The 27,848-nt window shown below is 38.6% G+C and overlaps 1 protein-coding gene across 3 annotated transcripts in view; it reads left to right on the top strand.

Moving 5' to 3' along the window:
- The window catches only part of LOC136012148 (paired box protein Pax-3), a 65,734-nt gene extending 38,729 nt beyond the window's left edge, over nucleotides 1-27,005 (top strand). For 2 of the 3 annotated variants that reach the window (XM_065675027.1, XM_065675028.1), the window contains exons 2-6: nucleotides 283-488; nucleotides 11,574-11,739; nucleotides 12,903-13,117; nucleotides 24,601-24,847; nucleotides 25,374-27,005. In XM_065675027.1, the coding sequence (XP_065531099.1) occupies nucleotides 283-488; nucleotides 11,574-11,739; nucleotides 12,903-13,117; nucleotides 24,601-24,847; nucleotides 25,374-25,408 (869 nt within the window). In that variant the 3' untranslated portion in view covers nucleotides 25,409-27,005. The remainder of the gene's footprint in view (nucleotides 1-282; nucleotides 489-11,573; nucleotides 11,740-12,902; nucleotides 13,118-24,600; nucleotides 24,848-25,373) is intronic. The other variant, XM_065675029.1, reaches the window with a different exon arrangement.
- The last annotated feature ends 843 nt before the right edge of the window (nucleotides 27,006-27,848 follow it).

Genomic DNA, 27,848 nt, shown 5'->3' on the forward strand with positions numbered 1-27,848 from the left:
ATTAAAACAAAGAAATTGAGTAATACATTTACTCAGATTTCTAGAGGTCCTTCAATATTGGCCCAGGTAAAGGTGCTAAAAAGTCATAGTTGAACTTTTGACAACTCTTTATTTGTTTGAGCACATTTAACTCTGATTTGTTTCCTTTTATTAAGTTTGCCCACTCAGTTCTGAATCGTGGGGACAAAGCAGCTTTTCCATATCATCGATTGACCCAATATTCTGTTTTTTGTTTTCCTCTCAACTAAAGACAATTTTTGTCTCATTTTTTTCTTTTTTGAGCATTAGCACCCCAGTCTGATGAAGGCTCTGACATCGATTCTGAACCAGATTTACCTTTAAAAAGAAAGCAGCGTCGCAGCAGGACAACCTTCACGGCAGAGCAACTGGAAGAGCTGGAAAGAGCTTTTGAGAGGACACACTACCCTGATATTTATACTAGGGAAGAACTTGCTCAAAGAGCCAAACTCACAGAGGCTCGTGTCCAGGTATGTATGCAAAAGCTGCCTAAAAAAGGGAATTTCTTTTTCTATTAGCATGTCATTCCTTTTATATTCTGCAGTGATCCTATTCTAGGGTAGAATGAAAATGTGAAGCTACATCGTTTACAAGCTCAGGGGTTTTTGCTGTACATGGACATTGATTTTTTCAACTGCTCAAGACAACTGTTTTGAAAAAAACATTTGTGTTTTCCCCAGTAATTGTTCCATACCTACCATGAATACAATACTGAGCCTTTGGAAAAGAAGGTCTATTATCCCAGTTTGTTTGTTTTATGCATTTGACAGCACTCTGCATGTAATCAGGTCAGCTGTTGTGCCAGTTTATAGTTACTTAACTGATTTCATCTGTTGTTGTTTGGGTCTTTCAGGCATTAATAGAAGAGAGGAAAACATTTTAAAAAGGACAATGTGTCTGTAGAGCCATGCAAGTGAGCAAGGTTACTGGTGCTGTATCTACAGTTTACTTTTAGGTTAGCTTTTGAAGTTGACTTTATTTAAACCTTGTAATATCTCTTTTAATCTCACTGTCAGTTTAATTTGAAAGAAAATAAACCCTCAAATGACTGTTAGGTCTTCACAACTTCGTGTAGAACCAGATTGTCTAAAAGAAGCTAATGCGCTGGAAGAGTAAACCATAGAGTTGATTTAAATAAAAAAGAAGCATGAACCTGGATTTTCAGATGTACAAAACCAGACAAATAGCAACCAAATAATTCTGAAATAAACTGTGCCCCAGAGTTCAGGTTCAGGCTTGAACTTACTCCGTTTCATGGCCAAGCAGCATGTCCGGTGAAGTGTTTAATACTGCAGGTGGAATCATCTGCTGCTCTTTCACTGCTTGATCTCTAAGAGTCATTTGGAAAAGCATGCCCATTTAAATCTGTCTGAGTTGCAAGCATTCATAAGCAAATATGTCACTGGGTAACAAGCAAAATACTGTAGCTTGCGATCTAACTGAGAAAGAGAAATGAATGATAACTTGTGATCTAACCAAGGGTACAGGTGAATTTGGCTGCTTTGGTGAAACTCTGCTTTGATGTTTTGATATTTGAAGCTCAGCCTGAGTTATTCAGACTCTGCAAACTGAAATCAGCAATAGAAAGCACATCTCTTGACTTTTTAAGACAAGCACACCTACAGCAGCATGGCTGTATTATTGAGTATCTGTCTTGAAAGGTCCAGACTTTCTCAGTTTTACCTGCTACACGTTGTTTTTTTTTGCAGAAGACTTCACGACACATTTTTTGTAAGTGTTTGTTATGACTGTGACAAAATCAGGTGTGTAGATGAATTTGTCTGGAGGGCAAACTCAGTGGTGCATGACTCTTTTCTTAACATGTTTACTAAGTGAAATGCTTGCAAAACAGCTTCATTTATAGACTTCTGTCAGGTAAGACCAAATCAAACCCTAGGAATCATCCACACACAAACATAATTAGAATAACTTCTTGCACAAGTTCTGTTAGCAAGATGAATGGGATCTAGGATATGATGTTTTGGGCTATGTTAGCTTCAGAGCAAAAATACGATAAAATGAAAAAGATCTTGTTCATGTTTTTTTAAATCAATGACCCACAGCTAGAAGAAAAGCACAACTCTCATTAACATAACAGCTGTCTTAATGTGGCTTTAACCCTGTGACTTTTTACATTCCTTATGGCTTCCTTGGTTCCCCTGAGACGCATCCTGTCTCACACCACTCCTATGATCTACAGCCTCACAAATTCCCCAGTAACTCTGACATGGATATTTTACCTAACCCAGCATGGAATAAAGTTCCCAGTCAATCAATGATTAAAATACCAGAACAAAACCTTTCTGGATTAAAGATGAGCTGGGGTTGAAGTAACCAGCCTATGGGCAGTTTCCTAGTGCACTCCATCTGTCTAGTACCCTTGAAGACTGGCAGAGTGATTTAGCAGTGGATTAAGGGATACAGGATTTGCCTTATCAGCATTCAGCACCTCTCTATAGCTCCTTAAAATAGCCACCTATGATGGGCATGAAATAAAAGACAACCTGTGAAAAGAAAATAAACCCAAGAGACTTGAGGCTGAGAGGGCTGGAAAGTCATACTGATGCAGCATTCAAGCTTTCTTAGTCACACTTCTTTTTTGGTAGCAGTATGACAGAGATCAGAGATACCAAATTTTATATGGATATATACACAAAGATCTCTTTGACTGCTTCCCCATCAAGCATTATCTAAAAGAGTTGGCTTTTTTGCAGCCTAAGTCCAGCTGAGCCCAGAAAACTTATTTTTCTCTCTGGACCTGCAAGGTCCGATTTTATAGAGTTGTTTCACATTGTCTAGGAAGTTATTTAATTGATTACAACTGGACCAACTTGCTATTCCCTCAGTCCCTTCTTGTAGTGCTTGCATCTCATGTTCTGTTTTTTCTACCCCGCTACCCCCATGCTTCCCCTTTCCTTCTACTCCCTGAGGCACTCTCTGAACACCCATGAAAGGAAGAGTCTTAAACTGCCTAACCATCTATTTTCTCACTTTCCCACTGTTGAAGGGTAACCAAATACATGTTTCTAAGCGGTTTTGTTGGAGTGGGGAAAAGAAGTCGCTTCTGGGCTGAGATCAAGTTTAGAACATTTCAGCTCCTAAGGCAAATTTTTTGAAAGCTGCAAACAACTGAAAACAGACTTTACACTGTGTTTTGTGGGGACAAGAAAGTGTTGCAACAAACCTCACAATGGAAGAGTCACGAGATGTGTAGCTAGAATCATTGCGAATAATTTGCACTGGGTGTAATAGGAAGTTAAAATGCTCCCTGGAATTCCTTCTGAAGAGTCCAGTTAGGGACGGTTGAATCTTTCTCCCGTGTTTGAGCCTAGATGTGGTGTGGAGCCAGGACAACCTCTTCTGCTGCCTCTTCCAATGGCATCAGGCTCTTCTCTGTATGTTAGCGGCAGCAGGAAGGGAAAAGTTCTTTGGTCTTGTGCATTCATCAGATACAATTCAGAAACGTAAGTAGAGTCTCAAAGGATGACCATTAAATAAATAAATAACACACCCCCCACTCCAGTAATACTCTGGGAATGTGAGGTTAAAGATTCACATGCTGAGAGTAATAATCACAATCATGCAGTGCTTTACTGGTCCAGTTTAAAACCTCATTAAAACCATCGTTAAGTTGTAGTTCAGGCCCTTAAGCTCTGTAGTCTATTTTTATTGACTGAATCTGAAGGCGAATTCTAAAAGTGATATTTTCCCCAGTGTAGATAAAGATCAAAGGCTCTTTCTGAGCTTCAGAGCAGTGTGGTTGCAGTTTGTGTAACAAATAGTGCATTAGGAATGAAGTGGGTAGCATCTTTTCTGACTACCTCTTGATTCCCACATCAGGCTTATTTTTAGACCTGGATGAACTGGGTGAACTTTGGCAACAGCTTGGAGCCTGTTTCAGATTGACAGTGGGAGGTGTTTACTTCAGTCTTTCAGTGAAGGGTTTTTAAATAAGGTTCAGGATTGTCCTGCAGCAGGCAGAAGGCCAGGAGCCTGCCTTGGCTGATGGGGGCTGGCCAGTAAGGCAAATCTTCCTGGGCTGTGTGTTGAAGGCAGGCATCCCAAATTGTCAAAATTTGATGTGTAAGGCTTGTGTGTCAGACCGCATTGAAGATGTACTCCCAGGTGTATGAGACTGTGCAGGACAGGAGGTCCTGCATTGGAAGCAGCTGGCACATGGCCTTCCTATTTAACCCCAAAGGACAACAGGAGAAATTTGTTTGGACTGTTTCAGTCCATGAATAATGATGAAAAATCTAGGGAAGTCAGGAAGAATTTTGAAACATGTCTGTCCTGTCCTGAAAAGGTTGTTCTCGGCCAAATCCCAGGTTTAAATTGGTTTGCTTGAAAACTTCCAAAAAGAAAAATATGGTTTAACAAAACAGCATGTCTGAAAATTCAGGCAGATCTCTCCAGGCTATGAGGATGGGGTTGAATGTTCCCATGTCAGACTTGTAATAAGCTTGTAAGCTTTTGTAAAAAGCTTATTACAACCTCAGCAAATAAAAGAAGTCCCAAGAGCTCAGAAGCCTTGAGTAGCCAGAAGAAAAATGATAAAAATATTCTTTTAAGTGTTTGCATATTGTTTCCTTTTTTTCACTGTGGTGCAGGGAGTGGAAGAGATAGTTGGGAAAATAAGATAGTGGGGGGAAAGCTAAGGGAAGAAATTAAGACCCTTAAGCTATGAGTAAGGTTAGAAGTCTCTGAAGTCCAGCTCCCAACTTTAACAGTCTTTTCTCAGTAGCAAACTGAGAAAAGTATCCACTGGGAAATCATAGGGGAGGGAGGACCTGTGCCAAAAAAAAGTCTTAATATGTCCTCAGTTCTTCTGAGCCTGTATGCTGAACTGCTCAGTGCAATGGGAAGATGAGGTAAAGGAATGTAGGATGGATTCAGGAATATTAAAGACCTTTCAGCAGATCCTTACTGTTATTCCTGATGTGGTTTATGGAGAATTTCTAGTGCCTTTTCTTGAGGCTGTCCCTCTTGCATCAAATACAGGATAAAGAAAGAAAATGCTGTGTGCATTCTTGTAGTAGATATCCCTGTAATTGCAGATATTTTTTTTTCCCCAGGGGTAAAGGAGAAATTCTTATGAGTAAATTAGTCAACTACTAGCATATGCAGGCCCAAGAAAGGGGAAGAATACAAAGGAAAAGAAGGGATGTGATTTTGATTCACTTTTTCTGGTTTCTGCTGCCTAAGGGCTCAAATTAGTGGCGCTTTAATTTATAAATACACAGTTCAATTTGCTTATTACTCAATATTTTGCAGAACTGTTCAGCTGCAGTGTTTAAGAAGTATTTGTGTGGGGCTGAGTCAGAGTCTTGTCCAAGAAACCTAAGACAGTTGAATGTGTTGGATTATGCTTGGAGGTGGTTGGAAGTCCTTGTTCCCTACTGGTTTTGGGGTCTTTTTAAATTTTGTGTGTTGTTGTGGTGTTTTTTTTTTTTTTTTTTTGGTGGGCTTTTTTTGTGTGTATGTGTTTTTGTGGTATTTTTTTGGTGGTTTGCTCTTTCCCTCCTTTTGTTTTTAAAGAACTCTGGTTTCTGTCAAATCAATAACTCCTTGTATCCCAACTAGCATGTCTTCCCATCCACAAACAACAGCTTCTGGCAGACCCCAAGCATAGAGCCTGCACTGGTGGTCACAGCAGGTCATTTTCAGCAGGCTAAGAGCACTGCTTTGGGATGCTGTGAGGAAGCAGGCCTACCAGTGGTGTGCCTCCGTGTGTATGCTGGAGACCTTATTCTTGTGAGGCTGGAGGTGTGCGGGTGTTTCAGTGAAGCTGATTCAACAACTAGTGTTTGTCAAAAAGCAATTCTGTTTCTACTCACTCTTTTTCCTGCGACTTGTCCCTGTCAGTGCTCTCCCTGGAGCACCACAGTGAGCCAGGGTGGAAATTTACCCTACTGCAGAAAAAGAAAAGGGAAGAAAACCTTTTTTTCCTTTCTTTTCCCTCTGCTGTTCTGTGTTTTCCCCTTTGGGTTAGGCAGGCGCATGGGCTGGTGTCAGGTGTTGGCCTGCTGAGAGGGTGAAAATGCTGGCACAGACTGCTCTGAAGGCTGCTAAAGTAAATGTAGGTCCAGCATCAGCAGGGACTGCAGGGTCAGATGCTGCAGGTGTCTTTAGAAGTTATCCTGCTGTGTTTCGTAAAGGTAGCAGAGTCAGCTCTGTCATGGCTGGTGCAGCCCAGCTTCATTATCAATTTCCCTTCTTCAGCCTCCCCTCTTTGTAGGGCATACCCACTGCTTCTGACCACCCCATATTCATTCCCTGATGACACAGCCACTAAGGACTCCTGCTTGCAGGATGATTAGACTTCATTTTGAATATGTGAACATTGGGAGAAAGAAGGTAGATGATACAGTGGGTGGGTTAGACCGTTACTGTGAAAAAATATTGTAAGGAAAAAAGAGAAAAAACCCCCTTCTGTCTAAAATTAGAAGTGCCATTAACAATACATCAGTCTTTTGACATTGTGTGCTTTTGGCACTGATGCTTGCAATGGTCAGGACTGTGTATAACAAAATATCCACGGGTTTTCTGCAAAATTCACATCTCAAATATTTTGCCCTGTTGGATCAGAGATCTTTTTGCCTTAAAAGCACATAGAGCACTCTGTGTTTATGATCAGACTTGTTGAAATGTCAAGGCTAATTACACTAGTGTGTTCCCAAGTGGATAAATGCATCTTTTAAAGAATATCTTGTTGAGCTGAACAAAATAAGATTTTTGGCGTGATCACTTGCAAACTACTTCAAATAAAAATTGTAATAAAAGGCAGAATCTAAATGTTAGAAGGTAGAGGCAGGAGAAACCTATTAGTTTACCTCATCTATTCTACATTGGGCAAAATACCTTTTTTAATATTCTTTGTGGAGTGATTTCTTTTTGCAGTCAGTCTAGTTGTAGACGCTTGAAAAACTAGAGCCTCCAATACTTACTTCCATTTTTTTTCCTTTTGTTCTAATTTTTTGTTCTTCAGATCTGCTTTTGTATGTAAATTTTGGCCAGACACTGGGGTTCAATATTGTTACCATTCAGGTAATTTATATTCCATCTTTAAAAGTGACACAGAAACTGGGAAGCCAGAGCCTCATCAAAATGAATGTGACTTGGCTTCTGTTGCAGACATCACTTTTGGATGCTTGGGTCTTTCAGACAAACCATGTTGCCCATGTCTGCATTTCCACACCACCAAGCACAATGCTGACCTAATTTAGAGCTCCTTCATGCTACACCAACACAAGTGGATCATATTCCTTCAGACACAGTACTCTTTGTGTAAGAATGCTATATTTGGAGTCTCCAAAATGCGATAGCTTGCTTATCCACTGCTTTTGTTTCCATAAGGGAATTCTGTGTGGTAGTGGTGAAGTACTAGTTAGGGTTGATCTGCCTTCCACTGAGATCCATGCTGTTGCTGGTTTAGGCAAGGCATGAGATACATTAGTTTGTCAGATTAAGTAGGCACAGATAATTCAGAGTTGATTTCTGTCACACCCACTGCAGGGTGGCATTTTCTCACAGTATAACACCGGTGGTCTTTACCAGGGGCTATATTATATCCTGAGCATCTCTGCATCTTTCTCAGAAGGGAGGTGTAGGAGAACAGAACCATCCATCCTTTGGGAACCCACTAGATGAGAAAAGGCTACTCATAGGACGAGGATTTTGTTATGCTGGTGGAAGATGAAATGTGCTGCACATAAGAGGACATGGTGTTTACATCATATTGGAAATGTACAAACAGAATAAAATACTTCCCCAGGTGTTTGCAATATGTTTCTAAGCAGACACATTGGCTTGTGGTGACTGGATTTGTTTTTAAGTCTTGGCTTGATAATGGCAAAATTTGTCAGGATTTCTTTAATCATTGGTAATAGCACACGTGGATTCTTTAGGGTATATGCTGATCTAAAAAATAAAACAATTTCCTGAACTCTTGAGGGTAAGTCAAGGCAGCTGAATGTAGTCTAAGTGAAATACTATGACTAGAAAGTAACAATAAAATGAATCATCTCGGTTAACTTGGAAAGCATGTAACTACTACTGAATTAAGTTTGGGATCTGACTCATTTTAATAAACATTATGTAAAGCTTAAATAAAATTTTTAGAGTTATTTTTTTTTCTAGTTATTCTTTTTAGTATTTTTTTCTTGTCTTTTCCAAACCTATTTTCAATGCTTTAACTCTCCCGTTTAGTTTTATTTGCATTTTTTCCTCCTGTCTCACATTATTTCTTCTTTGCGTTCTGTCTTGTAAAACAGCTAAACTCTGCAGTTACATAGGATAAAATGGGAGTTAAACACAGTTGCAAACAGCATCTTGAGCCATGTGAAAAGGGAGAGGCCATGAGAGTAAATAATAACAATAATACAACTGATTGTGTTAAAACACACAGAACTACAGATTCAGAGCTTCAGTGTGTTCATTTATAAAAAACAGTGATGGTAAGAGTCGGGGCCATGCTTATGGTCATTTTAAAGATAAATTATTTTTACCAAGGCTGGTCCAAAGCCCATTAAAATCAAAGGTGAACAAGTGTGTGTGCGGGTCAGGCTCTTGGTGCTCACTGTAATGGTGCATGGTGTGTTTTCTTGTTTCTTATTTTTTTTTTGTTAAATTAATGGGCCCCCACTGTCCTGTAGTGACAAGTGTGTGCGGTATTAGTGGCAATAAGCCTTGACCTGCATGTTTGAATTTGTTCAAGGGGTTTGGTGAGTTAATTTTGGGCTAACTCTGGTGCCAGTTAGGTGTCATCTGCCTTCTGCCAGCCAGGGAAAGTAAAAATCCACAGCAGGTGGCAGAAGGTGTGTGCTGTCCTGATGGGGCAGCAGTGAAGCAGAAGTGGCTGGAGCTGATGGATGAGCCTGAAGCCATGGCTGTGCCAGCATAATGTGACAAGGGTGACAGTCAAGTAGCACCCATTTAGCATGTCCCAGTCATGTGGGACTGGGGGGCTAATGTACTGCCTTGTTTCTGCACAGCTTGCGCAGGTTCCTGCACCCCTGCAGAGTCCAACTTAACTTAATGGAGTTCCAGGTGGCAACAGAGCTTTGTGCAAGTATGTTCATTGCAGGGCTGCTGTAGACTTTTTGATAGTGTTGAGTGTGTCCCTTTCAGGGCTGTAATATATACCTGCGGTTCTGGAAAAAGGTGAATCTATAAAATGAGCCAGAAATCTGTCTGTAAATAAAAGCATAAACCTCAATGTTAATGCAAATCACTTGCCACTGAATTAAAGTTTGGGATCTGACAAATTATAATAAAGATCTAGGGCATGAAAGTAAATACTTATCTGTAAAGGAAACAAAATTACCTCATTTTTCTCAATGAAATCCATTCAGGTAATGTAGTTCAGTTAGTGTTTCTAAAGTGTTTAAAGATCGTCAGATAACCTCCTTGACCTGGAGAAGGGAGAGTGTCATGGAGAAAGCCGTAGTTAATGACCTGGGTAGGATAATTACAACATGCATTTACTGTTCCCTGCTCCCTCTCTGACCTTCATTATCATTCTTAAATGCTCTTCAGCTCTTTAGCAAAGCCTCTTCCTCCCTATTCAGTGTGTCTTGCCCCTTTTTCCTTCTCTTTGGTTGTCTTCAAAAGATACTGCTGCAGGAGTATAAGACTGGTGGGCTTTGGGAGACATAAGCAAGTGGAAGGAATCTGTGACGAGTAAATAAGAAATTTAGACTTAAATGTCAGTGTGGGAAGCAGAGGTAAGGAGAGAGAAGAAAAAATATATAGATGTCTGTAGGATGAGGAAGTAAAAAGATGTTGCTGAATCTAGACTGATCCTTAACTCTCCATCTCTCCCCTGGTGCCTTGCCCCTGCTAGCTGCTTTCGAAAATGGTTCATGTGGAGGCAGAGGGAGGGTAGGTATGTACAGCAAAACACCAAGAGAGGGATTCTGAGGTAGGCAGAGACTCCATCTATCCCTCTGTCCTAAATCTTAAACTGGAGTGGGAGTAAGTAATTGAGGGGTAGAAGTTGTGGTCAAAGGAGGAGGCAGCTGTGTGAATTGAGCATCTCATTCTGGAAAGAGGATGAAGCCAGATCAAACTACATGGTGACAGATGGCCCACGTCAGAAACCAGATGGCCTACTGAGTCCCACCACTCCTCCTATGAAATAGCAAGCAGAGGAGAAGCCCACAGTGTAGTCCAAAATGTTTTTGCACTCTTATGTAAGGGCCACTCATGGATTGTGAATGATGTTACACCTAGGAATCCAGTCTGTGATGCCTGATTCATAAGCCAGCATGGGCTGATTGCAGGAAGGGTGACAGACCTGAGACCCAGCTTTTAAGAATATATCTATGTGTTTGTAGGTGTATTCAGCTAGCTAACACGCCTCAGTGGCTTTCAGGCCAGGCTTTACAGGCTGTGCAGATGTACCTCGTAAAACGCTAACACCCAATTAAATTTTTATCTAATCGATAATATCCATGGATGATCATTGCAACTGCTTCTTGGTGTAGTTATGAGTAATTGTCTGCTCATTTACAAGTGTGTGCAACCTCTCTTATCTCTCTTTTCTGGGGTTGCCCACTCCATGGACTTGAGCGCTGTAATCTAGAAGTTGTTCTAAAGCTGTAGCCAGGGTAGCGTGCATGCTCCCTGGTCCAGGCACCCCTGTTGTGGCTGGTTGCTGCTCTGATTCATGGCAAGTGTAATCTCTATAATATCAATATTAATCTATGTGTTTTGCAACTCTTATTGTGTCTGCATTTGTGAAGTCTTGCCTCTTCCTTTCATGGGGGTAATAAGAGCCATCCAAGACTTTGGAAACTTAAAATATGAACTGAGAATGACGTGAAGGAAAGCAGATTTATAGCTAAGATGTCCCACTAATCCAAACCTCATCTGTCTGGTACCCTGTCCTGGGAACAGATTTCAAAGTGGTTCTGAAATGCTAATCTAGTACTGAAATTCTGATCTACTGTTAATGTCAAGATTATTATGAGATGTTTTGCACATATGTGAACGTACATGAAAACTTGCTGGGAGGGACTTGTGTGTTTTGTACACTAGGCTTGTATTTTTCAAATTAAAAGCTTAAAGTTCTGTTGATCATTAGGGCAATGTAGTATCCTAATATATAAGTACAAGCACCTTTTGACATTGCATTAAGCAATGCAGCTAACTTGTCAGCAAACTAAATATAAAGACAATACAATTCAGACCAAATAGGTTTGGCTGGCACATCAAATGGAGAGATGTTTTCCCTTTCTCATTAAATCTGGCACAGTAAGGATAGTGATTAATAGCTATTAAAAGCACTCAAGTTTGAAAGCATTAGTCAGCTTGTTTCTCAGGAGAGGCTGTATTTGAGAGGAAACTAGGGTTTGCAATTCTTGTGTCCTGTCTGCTGAACCATGGAAGTGTGTGCCAAGGGCTCTTTTCTTGTCTAGGAGCTCCAATCCCAGTGCACATCTCTGTATCTCTCGTCTCAGACACTAAATGCATTTGAAATATAATGCAATTTTTTCTGATTCACCCATATTAAGTGTACAAACATCAAATGTCCCTAATTGAAACATTTGTAGGTCTGGTTTAGTAACCGGCGTGCTAGATGGAGGAAACAGGCAGGAGCCAATCAACTGATGGCTTTCAACCATCTGATCCCAGGAGGATTTCCACCCAGTGCCATGCCAACTTTGCCGACGTATCAGCTCTCCGAGCCCTCTTATCAACCCACTTCAATACCGCAAGGTACGGTAGCCAGCAGGTACTTGGTTAAAATGGTGTTGTTGGGAGGTCTCCTGTATTGGTCCGTTGTAGAAATATTTTCTAATGAGAAAAAGGGGTATTGGCTACTTTAGGGTCTGAGAAAGTGAGGACTTCGCAAGACAATTTATTTGAAGCATGTAAGAACTTGGGTTTGTTTTGCTGCAAGAAAACGCTGGTTACATGTGAAAGGAGCTAGCTACAGAAATAATAACTTCCTGCATGGCAGAGGTGCAGCGTTGATAAAGCGACGTAGATGCTTCCCTGCCCTTCTGTTGCATTGGCCCTCATTGCTGAGAGTACCTGGTGTGGTGGGGAAGGAGGCAGAATTTGATTCTGTCTTCTTTGTTACTTTTGATGATGGTGCACTGGAAACTTCCGTAAGTACTCTGAATATTTATCTCATAGTGAAAAAACAGCTATTTAGGCTTCCTTGCTTCACATTAGATAGTAGCAAGTCTCAGTATGGTAAAAAATTTGTCTTAATGTTGTCAGAAACTCTCTGAAATTTGATGGTTTGGGTTTTTTTTTTTTTTGTGGGGGCAGGGAGGAACAGAGTTTCAAATCTAGGCTATGCTAGATTTCATTGTTAAAGAAAAACCTTACAGCTGAAATTTTATAAAACAAATTACTGTATTCTTCTTGCTCCCTCCTTGAGACTTACCTCCTAACTGTTGGTGGATATTCTAGTTAGGGGAATTTTTCAAAGCCTAAGGGAACTTTTCAAAGCCTAAGGCTTCTCCCGTCTGTTATGAGGTTCACTACAAACCATGGTAGAATTTCTGTGCTGTGACCGGGAGAGGGAAGCCCCTTACTAGTCCTTTCAGCAAATAAAGCTTTTCATTTTTTTTTCTTTTATATGCATCTATCTAAATAGATATTGTTGTATCAGTTCTTGACAGTATGTGCCCATTAAGGATTGTCTGACAACTGTGTGTCTTGTTATGATTTTATTGTCTGTTTTGAGATTTTTTGTGTAATCTTACTTGCCAGTTAAATATCTAACAATACTAAAGATTTACCTTTCCACTTATCTAGTGCTCAGATGCAGGTTCTGATGCAATTCGGTTAAGCTGAGATTCACATAATGAATTTATTATGCCAGAAAAAGAGAGGAAAACATATCAACATGTTTCTTTTGCTTCTAGCCGTGTCTGATCCAAGCAGTACCGTCCATAGACCTCAGCCTCTCCCTCCAAGCACTGTACACCAAAGCAGCCTCCCTTCGAATCCAGAGAGCAGCTCTGCCTATTGCCTACCCAGCACCAGGCATGGATTTTCCAGCTATACAGACAGCTTTGTGCCTCCGTCCGGGCCCTCAAATCCCATGAACCCTGCCATTGGCAATGGCCTTTCACCTCAGGTCAGTCCTGTGTTTTCAGACAGAGGATTTGCTGTATACCAGAACCAAAGAGTCTATTCCCTCAGGCCACGGTATAATGAATTGCCAAATTTAAACCATAATGTATTCTTTATACAAGCCACATGATTTCAGTTTGCTAGTTTCCTTCTTTTTTTATTTTTTTTCCTCCTACTGGCTGTATCAAGAGTCATAGCTTATATTTAATTTCCAGCGATTTATAATGTAATCCTGCAGTCTTCATGTTTAAATTCAATCATCAAGCATTTGTAATGTTACTGCTATTCTCCTGAAGGTCCATGGCTAGGTACAGAAAGTAGATCATGTAGTTTTTCTGTGAATATATGTTTAAGATAACCTCACCAAGCTTTCACCCAATGGTCCAGGAAAATTACAGGCGAGTTGTATGAGGAGAGTTCCAAGGGCTGAGCAGTGTGCATTGAGATGAGCATTAATCAAGTTATAAATACATAAATTGGGACTATTACTTCTCTTTGGCAATATATAAATGCATGAATGCCGTAATTGTTTTTCTAATTTGTGTGAGCTCTTTTTAGGAAATTGTGTTAATAAATTGCCTTGATAATTGAGTGTCAAAAGGTTGGTTAAATTTTCCTACAAGCGGCATCCATCTGAAGCTGACATTATTAGTTAAAGCTTGAAGAGATGGTAGTTTATTTTATTAGCGAGAGCTTTGCTCAGGTGCTTGGAAAGAAATGTCCACTAGATTCTGAGAAGTCACAAAGAGGATGCAATCTATAATTACAATCAGGAATCTCTTCAGGGCTAAAAGTGAGAGTTTTAACAGCTTTATCTGCTTTCTACCCTTTTTTCCTCTTGGTGGTTAGAAAAACACAGAGAAGCTCAGAATGACACAAATGAAAAGTGAAAAGACAATTATACTCAATTACACACTAATCACTGACTATCGCCACTGCCTAAGCAGGGAGAGGGCATTCTAATAGGCAGAAAATGAGATTTTAATGGCACAAAGGGTGGCCAAAATAACGACTCGTATATCTTTGCCTCCTTCGTTTTCTTCAACTTGTGGTTTGCATCTCGGGAGTACAGTTCCTGGTTCCTGTGCAACGGTGATAACTCTGTGCAGCTGAAAAGTTCAAAGGCACTGGAGTTGAAAAGAATGAATAACAAAGGCAATGAAATAAACATTTTTGCCCAAAGGCAAAAGTTCATAAACCCTTTTTTGTAACAGTAAATGTAATTAAGATTCACAGATTCCTGTAGCATAGAGTGGGGTACAAAACTTTATGGCTTGAAACCTCAGGAAAAAATACCAATAGAAAAACAAACGGATGTATTTTCAACAAGACTTGAATGGATTTTGTTCTAAAGGATTCTTATTTCTAAATGCAATCTCCAAGAAAAGCTATGACATATTAGTTGCTTCTTTTTTTTATGTATATGCACTTTTTTTAAGTGGCCAGTTTCACAGTGCACAAGCCTTCCACATTTTTGACATAAATATCTTTCTGTGATTCATTGTTAATCTGTCAAAAGTAGTTGTTAGTGTCAGTTTAAATGTATGTTGGTCCTGGCTATGGAAAATGTGATCTTTTCTTTCCTTTCACAAAGCTTTTATTGTCTGTGACACAGAAGTGGAGTGCAACAGTAAAGAAACCTTATGATGTCTGGGCAAAGCGGGATAAAAAAGTGAGGCCAGGTTTCCTACCCACAAAATCTTGCTGATTTGAGGTTTGATATAATCAAACGGAGATCCTGGAGCAGATTAGATTACTTTAATCAGCTGCTGTGCTGCTTTACACCCAGCCCTTTCTTTTTGCTATGAAGTTTCAGTTGTTACAGCCTTTTTTCCTTAGACTGTTGAAACGTTTTTCTACTCCAGCACCTAATGTTCCTGGCTGTGTTCTGCATTTCTACCAACAGGTTTAGGAAAAGGCAGTTGCTCAAAATCTGACATAATGTGATCATCACTGAATGCATACAGGAGATTACTTATATCCATTTAGATCTTAAACAGCTTCTTGGCAACTGAGTGATTACCTTCACTGGCTGATAAAGATCTTTCCATCAAAAAAACCCAAACCAGCCCTAAATCCATGCAATGTTACCAAGAGCTCCTCTAAAATGGTTTTGGGGCCTAAACAATAACTTAGAGACATGTATAAAACGTATGTATGTATAAAGGGACATACCTAGACTTTGCGTTTACGTAAGGGAGTGATTCAGCCTCAGATATGTAAATCGTGGGACTGTAGCAAAACAGTGAACGTCTTTATGCCCAAAAGAGCCTCAGACATTGGTCCATGTATGTTGAGAAGTTACAGTGTGTGAAATGCCCTTAGCCATGGGGTGTGTCACAGTGTATCCCCCTATCACTTCCTCTGGGCTCTTCTCGCAGACACCCAGGTGCTGAATGAGCAGCTGAGGTAGCAGTGGCTGGAAAGTTGAAAACCAATTCTGTGTTGGGGATTTCACGAAGAAAGAGAAACAGGAGTTTTCCTGCTGAGTGGGCATGTTGCAGTGCCCTGCCTGTGTGCGTGGAATTTAGATGAGAAAGAAAGAGGGTCTTTTTACTAGCCAGTGAATTTGTGACCACAATAAATCTGGGTGTGTGAGCAATTAGCATAATGTTTCCACCCATCTATGTCTCCTTGCAGGCAAGTGCTCCGGACCTACTGTGTGTAAAGCTGAATTTATGGCTACTTTAGCCGGAGCTGGGGGACACTTTCTGAAGCCCAAATAATCTTTTGTGATTTAAAAGAAACCCAACCTTAGAACGTGCAGAACAAAATCTGATATTAAGATTCATGGGTTCATATTCTTACTAGACTTAAACCTCCTTTTCTCCTTTGACTTCAGTTTATTTCAAATGAAGGTCTGACATGCAGACCCCCCTGGGAAGCTTCATTTTCCACGCTGGCTGTTTCCTTTCTAACTTTGTTCTTGAATATGATGTACAAATATATTGTTTAAGGCAAGTGCTGGGAGGACAAAAGGAGATGGCTAGGGTGCTGTAATTTTATTTTTATTGTGTTAGCCTTAGCGAGTTAGAGAAGGCTGTATGTCCTGGTCAGTTTCAGGAAGCAGAATGCTCCGTAACATACCTGTCTTGCAGGCTGTGTAATAAAATGTTGCTGCTCTTGTTAAATAAAATAAGAGAACAGAAGAAGTCCTTCTTATTAATATTCAGCACTTACATAGATGTCTAGAAACAAGGTCTGCACTTCTTCTTCATATGACTGATTATTCTCCTTGTTTGTCTGGTTTACTCATTACTACCTGGCTGTGGTGAGCAAACCTATGTCTTACAGACCTGCAAAGGGCTGACTTTTGCAGGAATAAGACAGGAATTAACGTCTCAAGGAACTGGTAGCCAGGAGTGTCCTTGTTTGTATTTCATGGAGTAGCAACTCAAATGTAAGCTTGCCATCTCAGCCAGAGCTCTTTCACTATAATGTCAGAATGGAGATTATTAGTGTGTAATATATGTAAATTGCATATTTTTATGTTTTTTTATGCCTATTATGCAGCTTCTTGGGTTTCATGTGTACGTGTATGGGAATATTGTATTTCCTTTTCAAATTAGGTTTCAGTTGCTCAGTGCATTTTCTTTAAACAAACATTTGTTAACTCAAATGCATATCCATGTCTTAATATGTGTGTACAGGACTTGAACGTGCTTCTGAATTGGCGTGTCACTTTCTGATCCCAGCATTAACGGTCTTTACTGGTTCCTCAATGTGAAGCAGAAAAGCAACTGTAAAAGCACTTGTCTCACAAATGCAGGTGTATGGTCTTACTAGAGAGGAGATTGTTTTCAAGACAGGATATCAATATTTTGAACTGCTTCATTTAAGATAAGGAAAAAGACTTTTCCGGTGTACATAGGCATCCCCTGACCTTGTCATGTGCTTTTTATTAGTGTCAAACCAGCAGTTTGCGCTATACCAGGTGGTTCAGGCAGTTCACTGTTTTGGACTGCTTGTGGATTCAGGTGGAGCAGCAATGCCCTGCTCCCATTGCTGCTGGGGAGGTCACTGACTTCCTGTATTTAACCTGTAGGATACCCAGGTTTAAAGAGGACTACGTGTTACGTTTGTACTGGAGGAAGAACAAATGTGTATAACCTGTCTCCTGCTGGACATAGTTTTTCTCCTCCTTGCTCTCTAGAACACTTCTGAGGTCTGCTTTTTCCTTTTCCTTGTCATCTTTCCCCATAACTGAGTCAAGCCAGTAGCTTTAAAGTTTCAAAATGAGAAGTGGATTGAATGTTGAATGGGTTGTGTAGAAGATTATGACAGTCTTTAACGAAGTTTGCAGTTCTCATGCCATTACCTGGAACTCAGGAATAACCTTGATAAGAAAAATCCAGACTTTTCTGTGAACAGTAGTAAAGTTGCAAGCTGTTTCAAGGTTTCTTTCTTCTAGTGTCAAAACATTTTGCTGCCTGAGTTCAAGAATTATTCTGTAACTCTCTTTGTTGAGATAGATCTTAAGACTTAGTCTTTGAGAGCACTTGGTTTTCATTAACCTGAAGTATGGATCTGATGGCAGCTGTCGAATCAGTTAGATATGTTTGTATTGTCTTGTTAACCCTGTTTTTAAGAGTAACACAGGAACCAGTGGCTAAAATCTTTCATTCCCTCATTAAGAAGAGGAGGGGGAAAAAAAGCAACTATTAATTTATTATACTTTTTCCTATGCTTTCTGTTGAATTACTGTGCAACTAATTGCCCACAGAAACATTTAATTTGGATCCAAGTCCTGCACCAATGAGAAGCTCATGATCTCTGTGACAATGAACTTGATTTTGAAAGCTCTTCAGTTAATGACTCAAGAACATGAGACAGAGGTCAGGGATTTCTTTGTGAGGAAGAAAATTAATTCACATGATATAATTTTTGTGAACATGAGTTTTTGTTTTGTCATGTGTTTGTTTCACCTTTATTTAATTACAAAAAAACCCCAGTTCAGGCAGTGGTATTATTTTTGTTTCTGTGGGTGCAAATATATGAGCTCAAATAGTTGCATGGTTGTTATCATGCAAGAATAACACCATTATTTTATATATTATTAATATACATATTTAGATAATTTAACCTATAAAATACATTAATATAACAACCGTAATAAACAGGTGACCTTACATTGGAATGCCCACCTTAACTTCTCTGGGCCTACTCCTACCTCTACCCCTACCATGTCAGAAATGATGGGGCAGGAAGCTGAGAGTTTCAGCATTCAGAGGGTCTCCTCTTAGCTCAGAAAGTTTACAAGGAGGTACAAAAGTGCTCTGGACTTTTCTGAAAACTTAAGTCAATTCTACTGTAAGTCCATAAGAATAGATGTTTAGAAATACAATAAAAAGTACAGATACCTCAAATACAAAACGTGTAAAATGACACTATATATAATATGCCATCAGCTTCATGGTTTTCTCAACCCCTTTTTAATGATATTGCTCTGTGACTGACTTATCTTCATAATAATTTGTACCATTTAGAATATACACAGTGTGAGTGTTCAGCATCACTGCAGCCTTTGAAATAATGTCTTTTTTTGCCTTTGTTACACTTAAAAGTTCAACTTAAACCACTTGTTAAGTGAACGTATGAGTCAGCCCTTCATAGAGTGCAAGACTGGCATGTGTTGGTTCACTTCTAATTCTTTAATGAATTTGCAAACCAGAAATATCAATGAGAATCTGAATACTTGCCTATTTATTAAGTTAAGGACTGGTACATGATGGAGGGTTTTGTCATGAGTAATCACAGATGGCTCACTTGAGTCCTTAATTATGCCCTATATTTTAGATTAAAAAAAAACCCAACTAAAAATACCATGATTCAGTGAAAAGCATATGCTGCAGTGGGATCAGAAAGAGCAGAATTTGATCCTTAGCAGTACTTAGAAAACAATGTATCTATCTTTAAATGTATTGGGCTCAATTTCCTACAATTTTCCTACCTCTTTTAGTGAGAACTGCTTTATTTTTACCTTCGTTTTCCCAAGATGTCAATAATAGTAATAATTTTCATATTAAAGAAAGACTGAGTTCTGAATTAGAATATAAAGAGGCTTCCCCTGATCAAAATAGCAAGATATACCTTTTTTTTTGTCCGCAGTTCTGATTAGCCTAAGAATAGAGGCCCTGGCCTGTATGTTATTGTGAGTCCCATAAATAAGCCCTTCCTTACAGGTTGGATTCCTCCAGTTATGTGTGTCCATCATCTTTTTTAATTCCACACATTAACACTGACTTTGGTGAGAGTCCTCATGTGAAAGGTTTGCAGATCCCATACCCTGGCCATCTGCCAGAGAAAATAAAACTAGTGTTTGAATTAAAGAGAAAAAAGATATATTTTTGGTTTGTTTTGCTTTCAGAGTATAAAACCATGTATCCCAGTTGTGGAGGGAAAGTATGCGACAGCCCAGCTAGTGGCAGCTGGGCTGGCTTCATGATGGCCAGAATCCTCCTTTTGCATTTTGGGTTGAGTAGAAGGTAGGAGGAGAAGAGTTCACAGACAGCAATCTAATCTCAAATTTAGGCTTGTTATGAACTGTTGTAAGTAATATTGCCATATCTGAGCATTTAAACTCACAAGCCTGCAACCTCTGAGACTGCCTGAAAAAGTTTTGAGATGTTTTATTTTGTATATGTACTTATAGATTCATATATATTATTCACATAAATTGTGACTATATGATCATTTTTGGGCTTTGTTTTACCTTTTCAGACATTAAATTTTTGAAGCTTTTCCATAAAACCAAGAGCTAGAGAATTAGCTTCTCTGGATTATTTTGGTAACGTTATCTAGTCCTGTTGCTCCAGGATCTAGCACCTGAAAAAAGCATGAGTTCTGTGACAGACTCTGATAATGTTGTGAACAGCAGTAATCTCCTGTAGATAAAAATGTAATTCGTGAAGAATCAAGTTATCCTTTTAATTATTCTAAATGTACACTAGTGCACCTTCTCTAATTTCATTGATGTCTACTGGTGTGAAATCAGTATGCGGTCTAATTTGATACGAGTATGCAGAAGGTCAGATCATCAGATGTTCAAAGTCAATGTATTTTCTCCTGTTTACATTAACCAAGTATGTGGTTCCCAGTGCTTGCCATTTGGCACAAAAATTCTTTGTTGGATTTCTTCATTCAGCAGAAATATAGATATATATAAAATGAATCTGCAACATAGTTTTAGGATTCTCTAGGTATAGATCCATGTAGCTGATTAATTTTAATTAATCTTCTAAAATATCTCTTTTAAATGCATTGTAACCATCCTTTTTATGTTCTTTCGTGTGCAATATTTTGTTTTTGAGAGATTTTTCTACAGTGAAAAGAGTTAACAGCAGGTAATGCCATTCATCTCAGAAGGAGTTTGAAATTTTCAGTGTTAGTGATGAATGAGGGTATCTGACCCACATCTGTTTTACATTAGAATGGAACATTGCCCTGACATAGTTAGGAGCATTTGTCAAGATTCCCTGGACAGAGCTTCTGTAAATTACATGCTGCAAATGTGTCAGGGTCAGATAAGAGGATATCATTAACTCCACTAAAGTTTACTCATGATTCTGTCAGTTCAACTTAATACGTTAACTGCCAACAATTTTCTTTGAGCTTTTTCATTAAATCTTTCATTCACAGGAGGGGAGAAAAAAATGTATCACTGTACTCAGAAAATATTGCACATGTTCTTTTCTCATAAATCATATTAATTGCAGACATGGTCACAAAGCATATTAAATGCAGGCATGCGTAAATGAATTAAAACATATGAGCATTTTATTGTGCCTATGGTAGGTTCTACATCCTAAAATACCAACCACAGTAACAGGCATAAAGTTTCATTTAAATGGAATAAGGTTTTTCTCAGTTTAATGGACTTTGTTTTGTTGATAATAGAAGTATTTTCTAATAGCTGATAATGGACCAGATGTTGCTTACATGGTCTTTGAGGCTTTCATCATTCAGTTTCTCTTTCTGGATCGTATCTTCAGCTAGTGATGTTGTGCTGACCCCATCAGCAAGGGATTTGTCCTGATGAGTATTTTGGATTGCGTGGGATGTGCTGTCTGAAAACTTGTGTAGAGTTTGGTTGTTGCAGTTTACTGTGTTCTCTTCGATTGCTCCTAATTGCATTCTTGTTTTCTAATAGAATAGAATATTTTTATCAGTTATATATACTGTTGTTTATTATATGAGCTCAAAAGCTCATCATCAATATTTCTGCATGTGTTTTGTAAATAATGAGAACAAAATATATGTGGCCGAAAACCTTACAGCCTGATTTTTTGCATTTATAGGAATACTTTTCTAAAATAAACTGAATAATTACAGCAGCATTTGTTTCTAGGTGTTAGATTAGTCCTTGATTTTTCTTTCAGCTTCTTTGGGATCCAGGGAGGCAAGGTTGACAATTACTACCGTGGCTTTCCCAAAGTAATTCAGAGGGAAGTACATATTTTCCTGTAATATAAATGGTGTAAGGATTGAATAAATGAGTTGTCTTCCTTAGTTATTGTAAAACAATCAGACCTGTTTACCTATTTAGAACTACCAGGAAAATATCTGCATTGCAAAATCCAGATTTTCGTGCGTCTCTTTTATACTACTCAGCTGAGGGTGCTGGGCATCTTACAGACTTGGCCCATAAATGGCTTTCTAATTGATTAGGTGAAAGTCAGCTATGCCCTTCCTGTAACTCCTTGTATGGGTGATAAGGTCATGGCACATACCATAGGAAAGACTTTGGCCCTGAGGCTGCTTCCCCTGTAGCTTTCAAGACAGACATGACCAAAAATCTAATTATTTATATACTAATCAACTGCAGGATGATTCTGAAAGCCTCTGGAGAAGACATTCTGAAAAGATGGTTACTGTTCAGACTTCAGTTTTCTCCACTGCAGAGACAGAGAGCTATGTCGCTTCTGCTCCCAAGTGTCTATTAGGTGTGTGTGTGCTTCATAAAAATATACCTAAAGACTTACATTATTATCCAATTCACTTAAAATTTTTAAAATAAATCTCATCAAATGCTCATTTTAGTTTGTCAGAGAAGGTAAATCTCTATCCAAATATAGATGCTACTGAAGTTTGAGTGGCTTTTGAAAACTGGTCTGGATTCAAGTTTAATTTTTGAGGCTGATCTCTAACTAAAATTATTTCCAAATCCAAAGTTTTTGAGCTCACTGTTTTTGCTGGAAAAGCCCAAATAATGTTGTCTACTGAAAATATTAAACAGAACAAGTTCTAGTTAAAATACATAGTTGGTGAAATAGCTATTTGCTCAACTCTGCCAACTGGTCCTAGAAGTCCTGGTGGAGATGGTGTGTGATGTGAGAGTGATTGTGCTTGGACTCCAGCGGGTCTGTGAAGGTGGTGGAAGCATGGCCCATGCTCCCTGATCTTGAACTTGGAACAGAGTGTAGTAAAGTCCTGTAAATATGGGTGTCATGTAGGTGCTCTGTGGGAATGGAAGGGGCTCTGCATGCACTTCAGATTTCTGATAAACCATGTGTGTTTTAAGCTGCCGTCAAAACCATGGTACTTGTGCCAGCATAAATATTCTCCAAAGTAGTAATTTTCAATGTAAATGTTTAAGCTATGCTTTTTGAGGATCTTTCTCTTCTTTTAACTCTGTTAGTGTTAATTTTAAAGGACAAGGATTAATATAACCTAAATGAACATAGTTTCTGATATTGTACCCTGCTGATGCAATGTTAGATCATTAAGCATGCTAGATTTTCAGGACTGTAAGATTTTCCAAAGATACAACAAAAACATTTGAAACTCCTAAAATAGAAAAATTTACTAAAAAAATATTTAGAAATTTTAATAGTTTTCAGGAACCAATTTTTAGAAGAAAAACTTGAGAACCCCGTTATTTCAGCTTTTAAGGGGTTTGGGAACAAAATGCTGTGCAGGTTGCTGTGCAAATAGCATGATTTTTTAATCTGGTGATGCCAGAGATTTTTAAAAATTTGTCTTTTTTTGTTTGTTTTTATTAACCTCAGATTCTTTTAATGCACAGGTTTTGTGCATTGAAAGGGTTATTTGAATTATATAGAAAATATAGCCTAAAATTATTCTTTTGTGTTTTTAACTTAAATGCTACAAGATTTCAGTATCTAAATGAAGTCTTTGGATGTATTTTTAAACTTTTTTTTGTTGCATAATTATTTCAATTTGAGAAACAGTCAGCAAATACCATCAGTTAAACTCACGTTTTTCTGCTTAGTGAAAAGGAAGTGAACATTCTAGTGCTGTGAGTAGTAACTGAACTTCTTTGTCAGCTTTTCTTTTTATTGTGAGATGTCTTGGATGCATCTGATGCAGTTTCGTGTTCTTGATGTGGGTATCTGGGTGTCCCTTTTTGAAATACCCTGCTTGTGCCTCTTGGTCTTTTCCTTATCAGAAATGTAAGACCTTGATAGGTATTCTTTTCTATTTAAGTCATGATCCCTGAGTCTTATTTCATTTATTTATTAAAAAAAACCCCAAAACCAAAATTCAGAGCTCGGACCACAAGCTCCTTCCAAATAATAATCCCTTTTCTTTTGTGATGCAAAATATATACAACTTAAGATGGTGCATCAGATCTTTAGGAATTGGACACGTTTTTTAGGAATTAGACACATTCTTATGAGCATTAATTCGTTCTTTACATAATAGACTCCATTTTTAATAATTTCTTTTTAGTTTATGGTAAGGATTGCAGCAAAGCAAAATGATCATCAAATAGCATACATCAGATATTTGTAATGCCTTTCTGAAGGAAGAACAACCTGCAAATTATCAGAATATGCTGTTTTGGAAGAAGCTGTATGTCATCTGTCTGTTATAAGCTTCAGACTATTTCCAGCAGAAATAAGCAATTGTCCCAGTCATGCTTACTTTCAAAATGTGCTATAGAGATGTGATGGGAAAGGAAATGCAGACCAACCTATAGTGTGAGTGACTTTTATACAAAAAGAACTTACCAATGTAGCTTCCTTCATTTCTGCTTGAAAGCACAGGTGTTTTCGAATTTTTCTTTGCTCTTCTACTGGAAATTATGACCTAGAGAGTCAGGTCTTTTATGGGGACAAGTGCATATTTTCAACTCATCTCTTTTCAACTAATCTTAACTGCTGATTTGGTAACTGCTCATGTCCAAGCAGCTTTTTATTGTCTTATAATTGAATCCTCAAGGAATCCTCAAGGAATAAACATCTGACCAGCTTGGTCATTTAGTTACTCTAAAATCATAAAAGTTTTAAAAATGATTTTTCCTTATTTGCCCTTAGTTTCACTTTTCATTGGTTGTTAGACATCAGGTTTCTTTTTGGTGGGTGCTGCAACCAAATTCCACTTCTTCTTTGGATTAGATACTCACAGCATATTTTGAATACCAGGTCTACCTATTTTAGGAAATCAGACTGGGCAACTCCTGTAGTTCTGTAAGCAATACAATTCTTCACATATTTTAACTCTTTCTATTTTTCTTACTTTTAGGTAATGGGACTCTTGACTAACCACGGTGGTGTGCCTCACCAGCCCCAAACTGATTATGCCCTGTCCCCTTTAACTGGGGGCTTGGAGCCCACCACCACTGTCTCAGCCAGCTGCAGCCAGCGGCTGGATCATATGAAGAGTTTAGACAGCCTGCCTACGTCCCAGTCCTACTGCCCACCGACCTACAGCTCCACGGGTTACAGCATGGACCCTGTCACAGGCTATCAGTATGGACAGTATGGACAAAGTGAGTATCAGGACTTCCGCATTGTGCAATACTGTACCCATCTGTCAACAGTCTGTACTTTCTGCGTGTAACAAAGAAAACTATGAGCAGGGGTCCTAGTGGCTCACTACTACCTCTCTCCAAAGTGAGCAGAGTGCATTGGTGAGATAGCTGACTGTTCAAGCAAAATTTCTGCTGCATAATTATTTTCTTAAGTGATGTCAACAACATCTTGATGTTATTAATTGTTGAGACATGAAACCTGATTGCCATTAGGTAAAACATAAGGGTTGTCCAAAATGAAATAACCACTGGCATTCCACTATTAGAAACACATGTTCTTAATGAGGTCAGCTCAAGAATCATTACAGTATATAATCCCAGATACATAGAGTTTTGTCAAGCTTGTCCTAGGAATAAAAATATTAGTCCCTTTTCTTTGATATATCAGTATTAAATATGACAATGTCAACCTGTAGTTGGCATGGCCCCATGCTGTGAGGTTGTCACAGTATGACTTAAAAAGTTTCTTTTGCTTTTTTTACAGGTGCCTTTCATTATCTGAAGCCAGATATTGCATAAATGAACTGTCCACTTCAAGTTAAAGCTGGTCTTGTTTTCCGGTCTCACTCCAAGGCTTGGATACGAGTGATCTTCTCAACACACTGCAGTCTAAACTGGGGCAGTCCCATCGAGAGAAGCAGGATTGTTATTTTTTCTCCAGTCATAGCTTTTAGTAGACTTTTGAAGGCTGGACAAAGCTATACAGAAGACAAAGGCCAAAAGCAATAATGAATAAATAAATGCGACATGGTTCATTACGAGTGGGTATACAAAACAGAGCAGTATTTAATGTCACTGCCTGGCAAAAACATTCCATTTTTTGTTGTTGAAATTAATGTGCATTGACTGGCACAAACAGAACATTTTGAAACTCGGAGCAGTTGAGCTCTGCTTACTCTGGCTCATCTGACATCCAGTACTGACTTCAGTCTAACTTCAAAACTGCTCAGTTTCTGAAGCAAGGGCAGGAAAACCTCTTTATTTTCACACACTGGAAATTGTCAGCAAGAGGAAATGTCACAGTCCATAGGAAGCTAGGATAAGTGCGAATGACTTCCAGAGCAACTTACTGGTTACCTTACCGTGCTTCTGTAATAATGTCGTCAATAAATGTCACTTACAAATTTTGCTTTACCAAGAGATGAGATCTTATGTAACATGAGAACCAGATTTTACCTTCTTTGTACGTGGAGTTTTCCTAGTTCATTGTACCTTTCCCAGCAAACACAGGAGAAAGAAAAATCAACCAACAATGCGACTGAATTTTCACAACTGCCTAGCAATGTGCAATACTGTGTACCTCACACAAACTTTGGGATCATCCAAAGTCATATAGATAGAATCAGAACTATATTTTTGCAGGTACTTTTATTTTTGCAGTGCATAATTCCTGATGATAAAATACAGAAATGTTGCAGTCTGCTGGACAACTAAAATCTAGCCTGCTAATCATGATTTAAAGGTCATTTTCAGGAAACAATACAAAGAAATGATTACGTTTACATGTTTTTTTAGTGACGTACAGGTCATAGAGATGGACCTGTACTTGACACATTTGTTTAAATTATACAATAATATCCAATATAGAAAATATAGGAACCAAGGTTTACAAGAAGTTTGCATTGTGACATTTTAGAATGTCGATAAATTTGTGTTTTGTGATGTTGAGAGGAAGATGGAAGGCAGTGTTATTTATTTCTCTCTATTCTTGGAACAAAAGAGGGAGGCAGAACACAAATACATTCCTTTTAGCATTAAGGACTATGAAGTAGTGAGTTAGACTAGGTTCAGTACAGAAGTTAGTTCACACATTGGTCTTAAGGGTGATGGAAAATGAAATATTACCTTTATGCTGCAGCCTCTACAACACCACATGTGTTGTAAAAAAAAAAAAAAAAAAAAGAAAAAAACCCCAGTAAAAACCCAACAAACAAAACCAACAAAAAAAGAAATGTTTCATGTAAAAAGTTCAGTAAATATTTACTATTTATAATGAATAAACATTATGAAGACTTGCAAAGCACTGATGATTTTGTCCTAAAATGTAGTATTGTGCTAAATACATTGATACATTTTAATCTGAATATCATGAAGAAATAAACCATATTATCTTCAATGCAAACTGTATTCATTATGTAAGGATTTTCTTCACACATCCTAGGGCTGCAGGAGCCTCAGGCAGCCCCTGTGCACAGGTACTGCTAATGTGCCACCCGAAGTTCTGCGTTTGTTAATGAACTATGCATTTTCCTAGTGCTGTTGGTACCAGTAGTGCATCTTTCTACCAAGAAGAAAGCATTGTACCTTTGCTGTGCTTTTAAAAGAAAATAAAATGGGCTTAAATCCACCAGAAGTAGGGCAAGTGGGATGGCTTCATACACGACAGGAACTTTGTAGTCGGTTATGGGTGGTATCTGTCCTGTTTCTTTTTTTCTTCAAGAATTTTTAATAGGCTTACACACAAGCCGATTGTAACATGGGAAGGCCCTTCAAAATGAATGGAGTGTGTTTTAGTAGCACATCAGCGTGGGAGGAAATCTTGGCTCACACTGGGCTTGGTGGACATTTAGTTTTCTTAGTTTGTGGGGAATGTAACCATCTTGAACTGCTTTCAGCTTCTATTTCTGGGTGAGTTTTATTTTTGTTTTATATTTATTTTATTTTAACGCTAGGTCTTTTCTGTTGGAAAAGGAGGGAACATACTTTTTGAAACCAGGATGTTAAAAAAAATGCTGAAAAATGAGGAAAGGGGATTTATTTTTTTCCTCAAGTTTATTTTTCTCCTATATGCTTTTAATTTCTGTGACAATTAAAATTTAAAAGTCTCGAATATCTATTCCCTCCTCTAAACTGCTAATTTTTCTGATTCTTTTTTTCTTTTCAATGTTGCTTCCCCTCTGCGAGGACTTGGCCCTTGGCATTTGTCTTGTGTCCTAGGCTTGTTTCAAAGGCCAAATAA

Source organism: Lathamus discolor, chromosome 3 (assembly GCF_037157495.1).
Source record: "Lathamus discolor isolate bLatDis1 chromosome 3, bLatDis1.hap1, whole genome shotgun sequence".
Classification (NCBI taxonomy): Eukaryota; Metazoa; Chordata; class Aves; order Psittaciformes; family Psittacidae; genus Lathamus; species Lathamus discolor.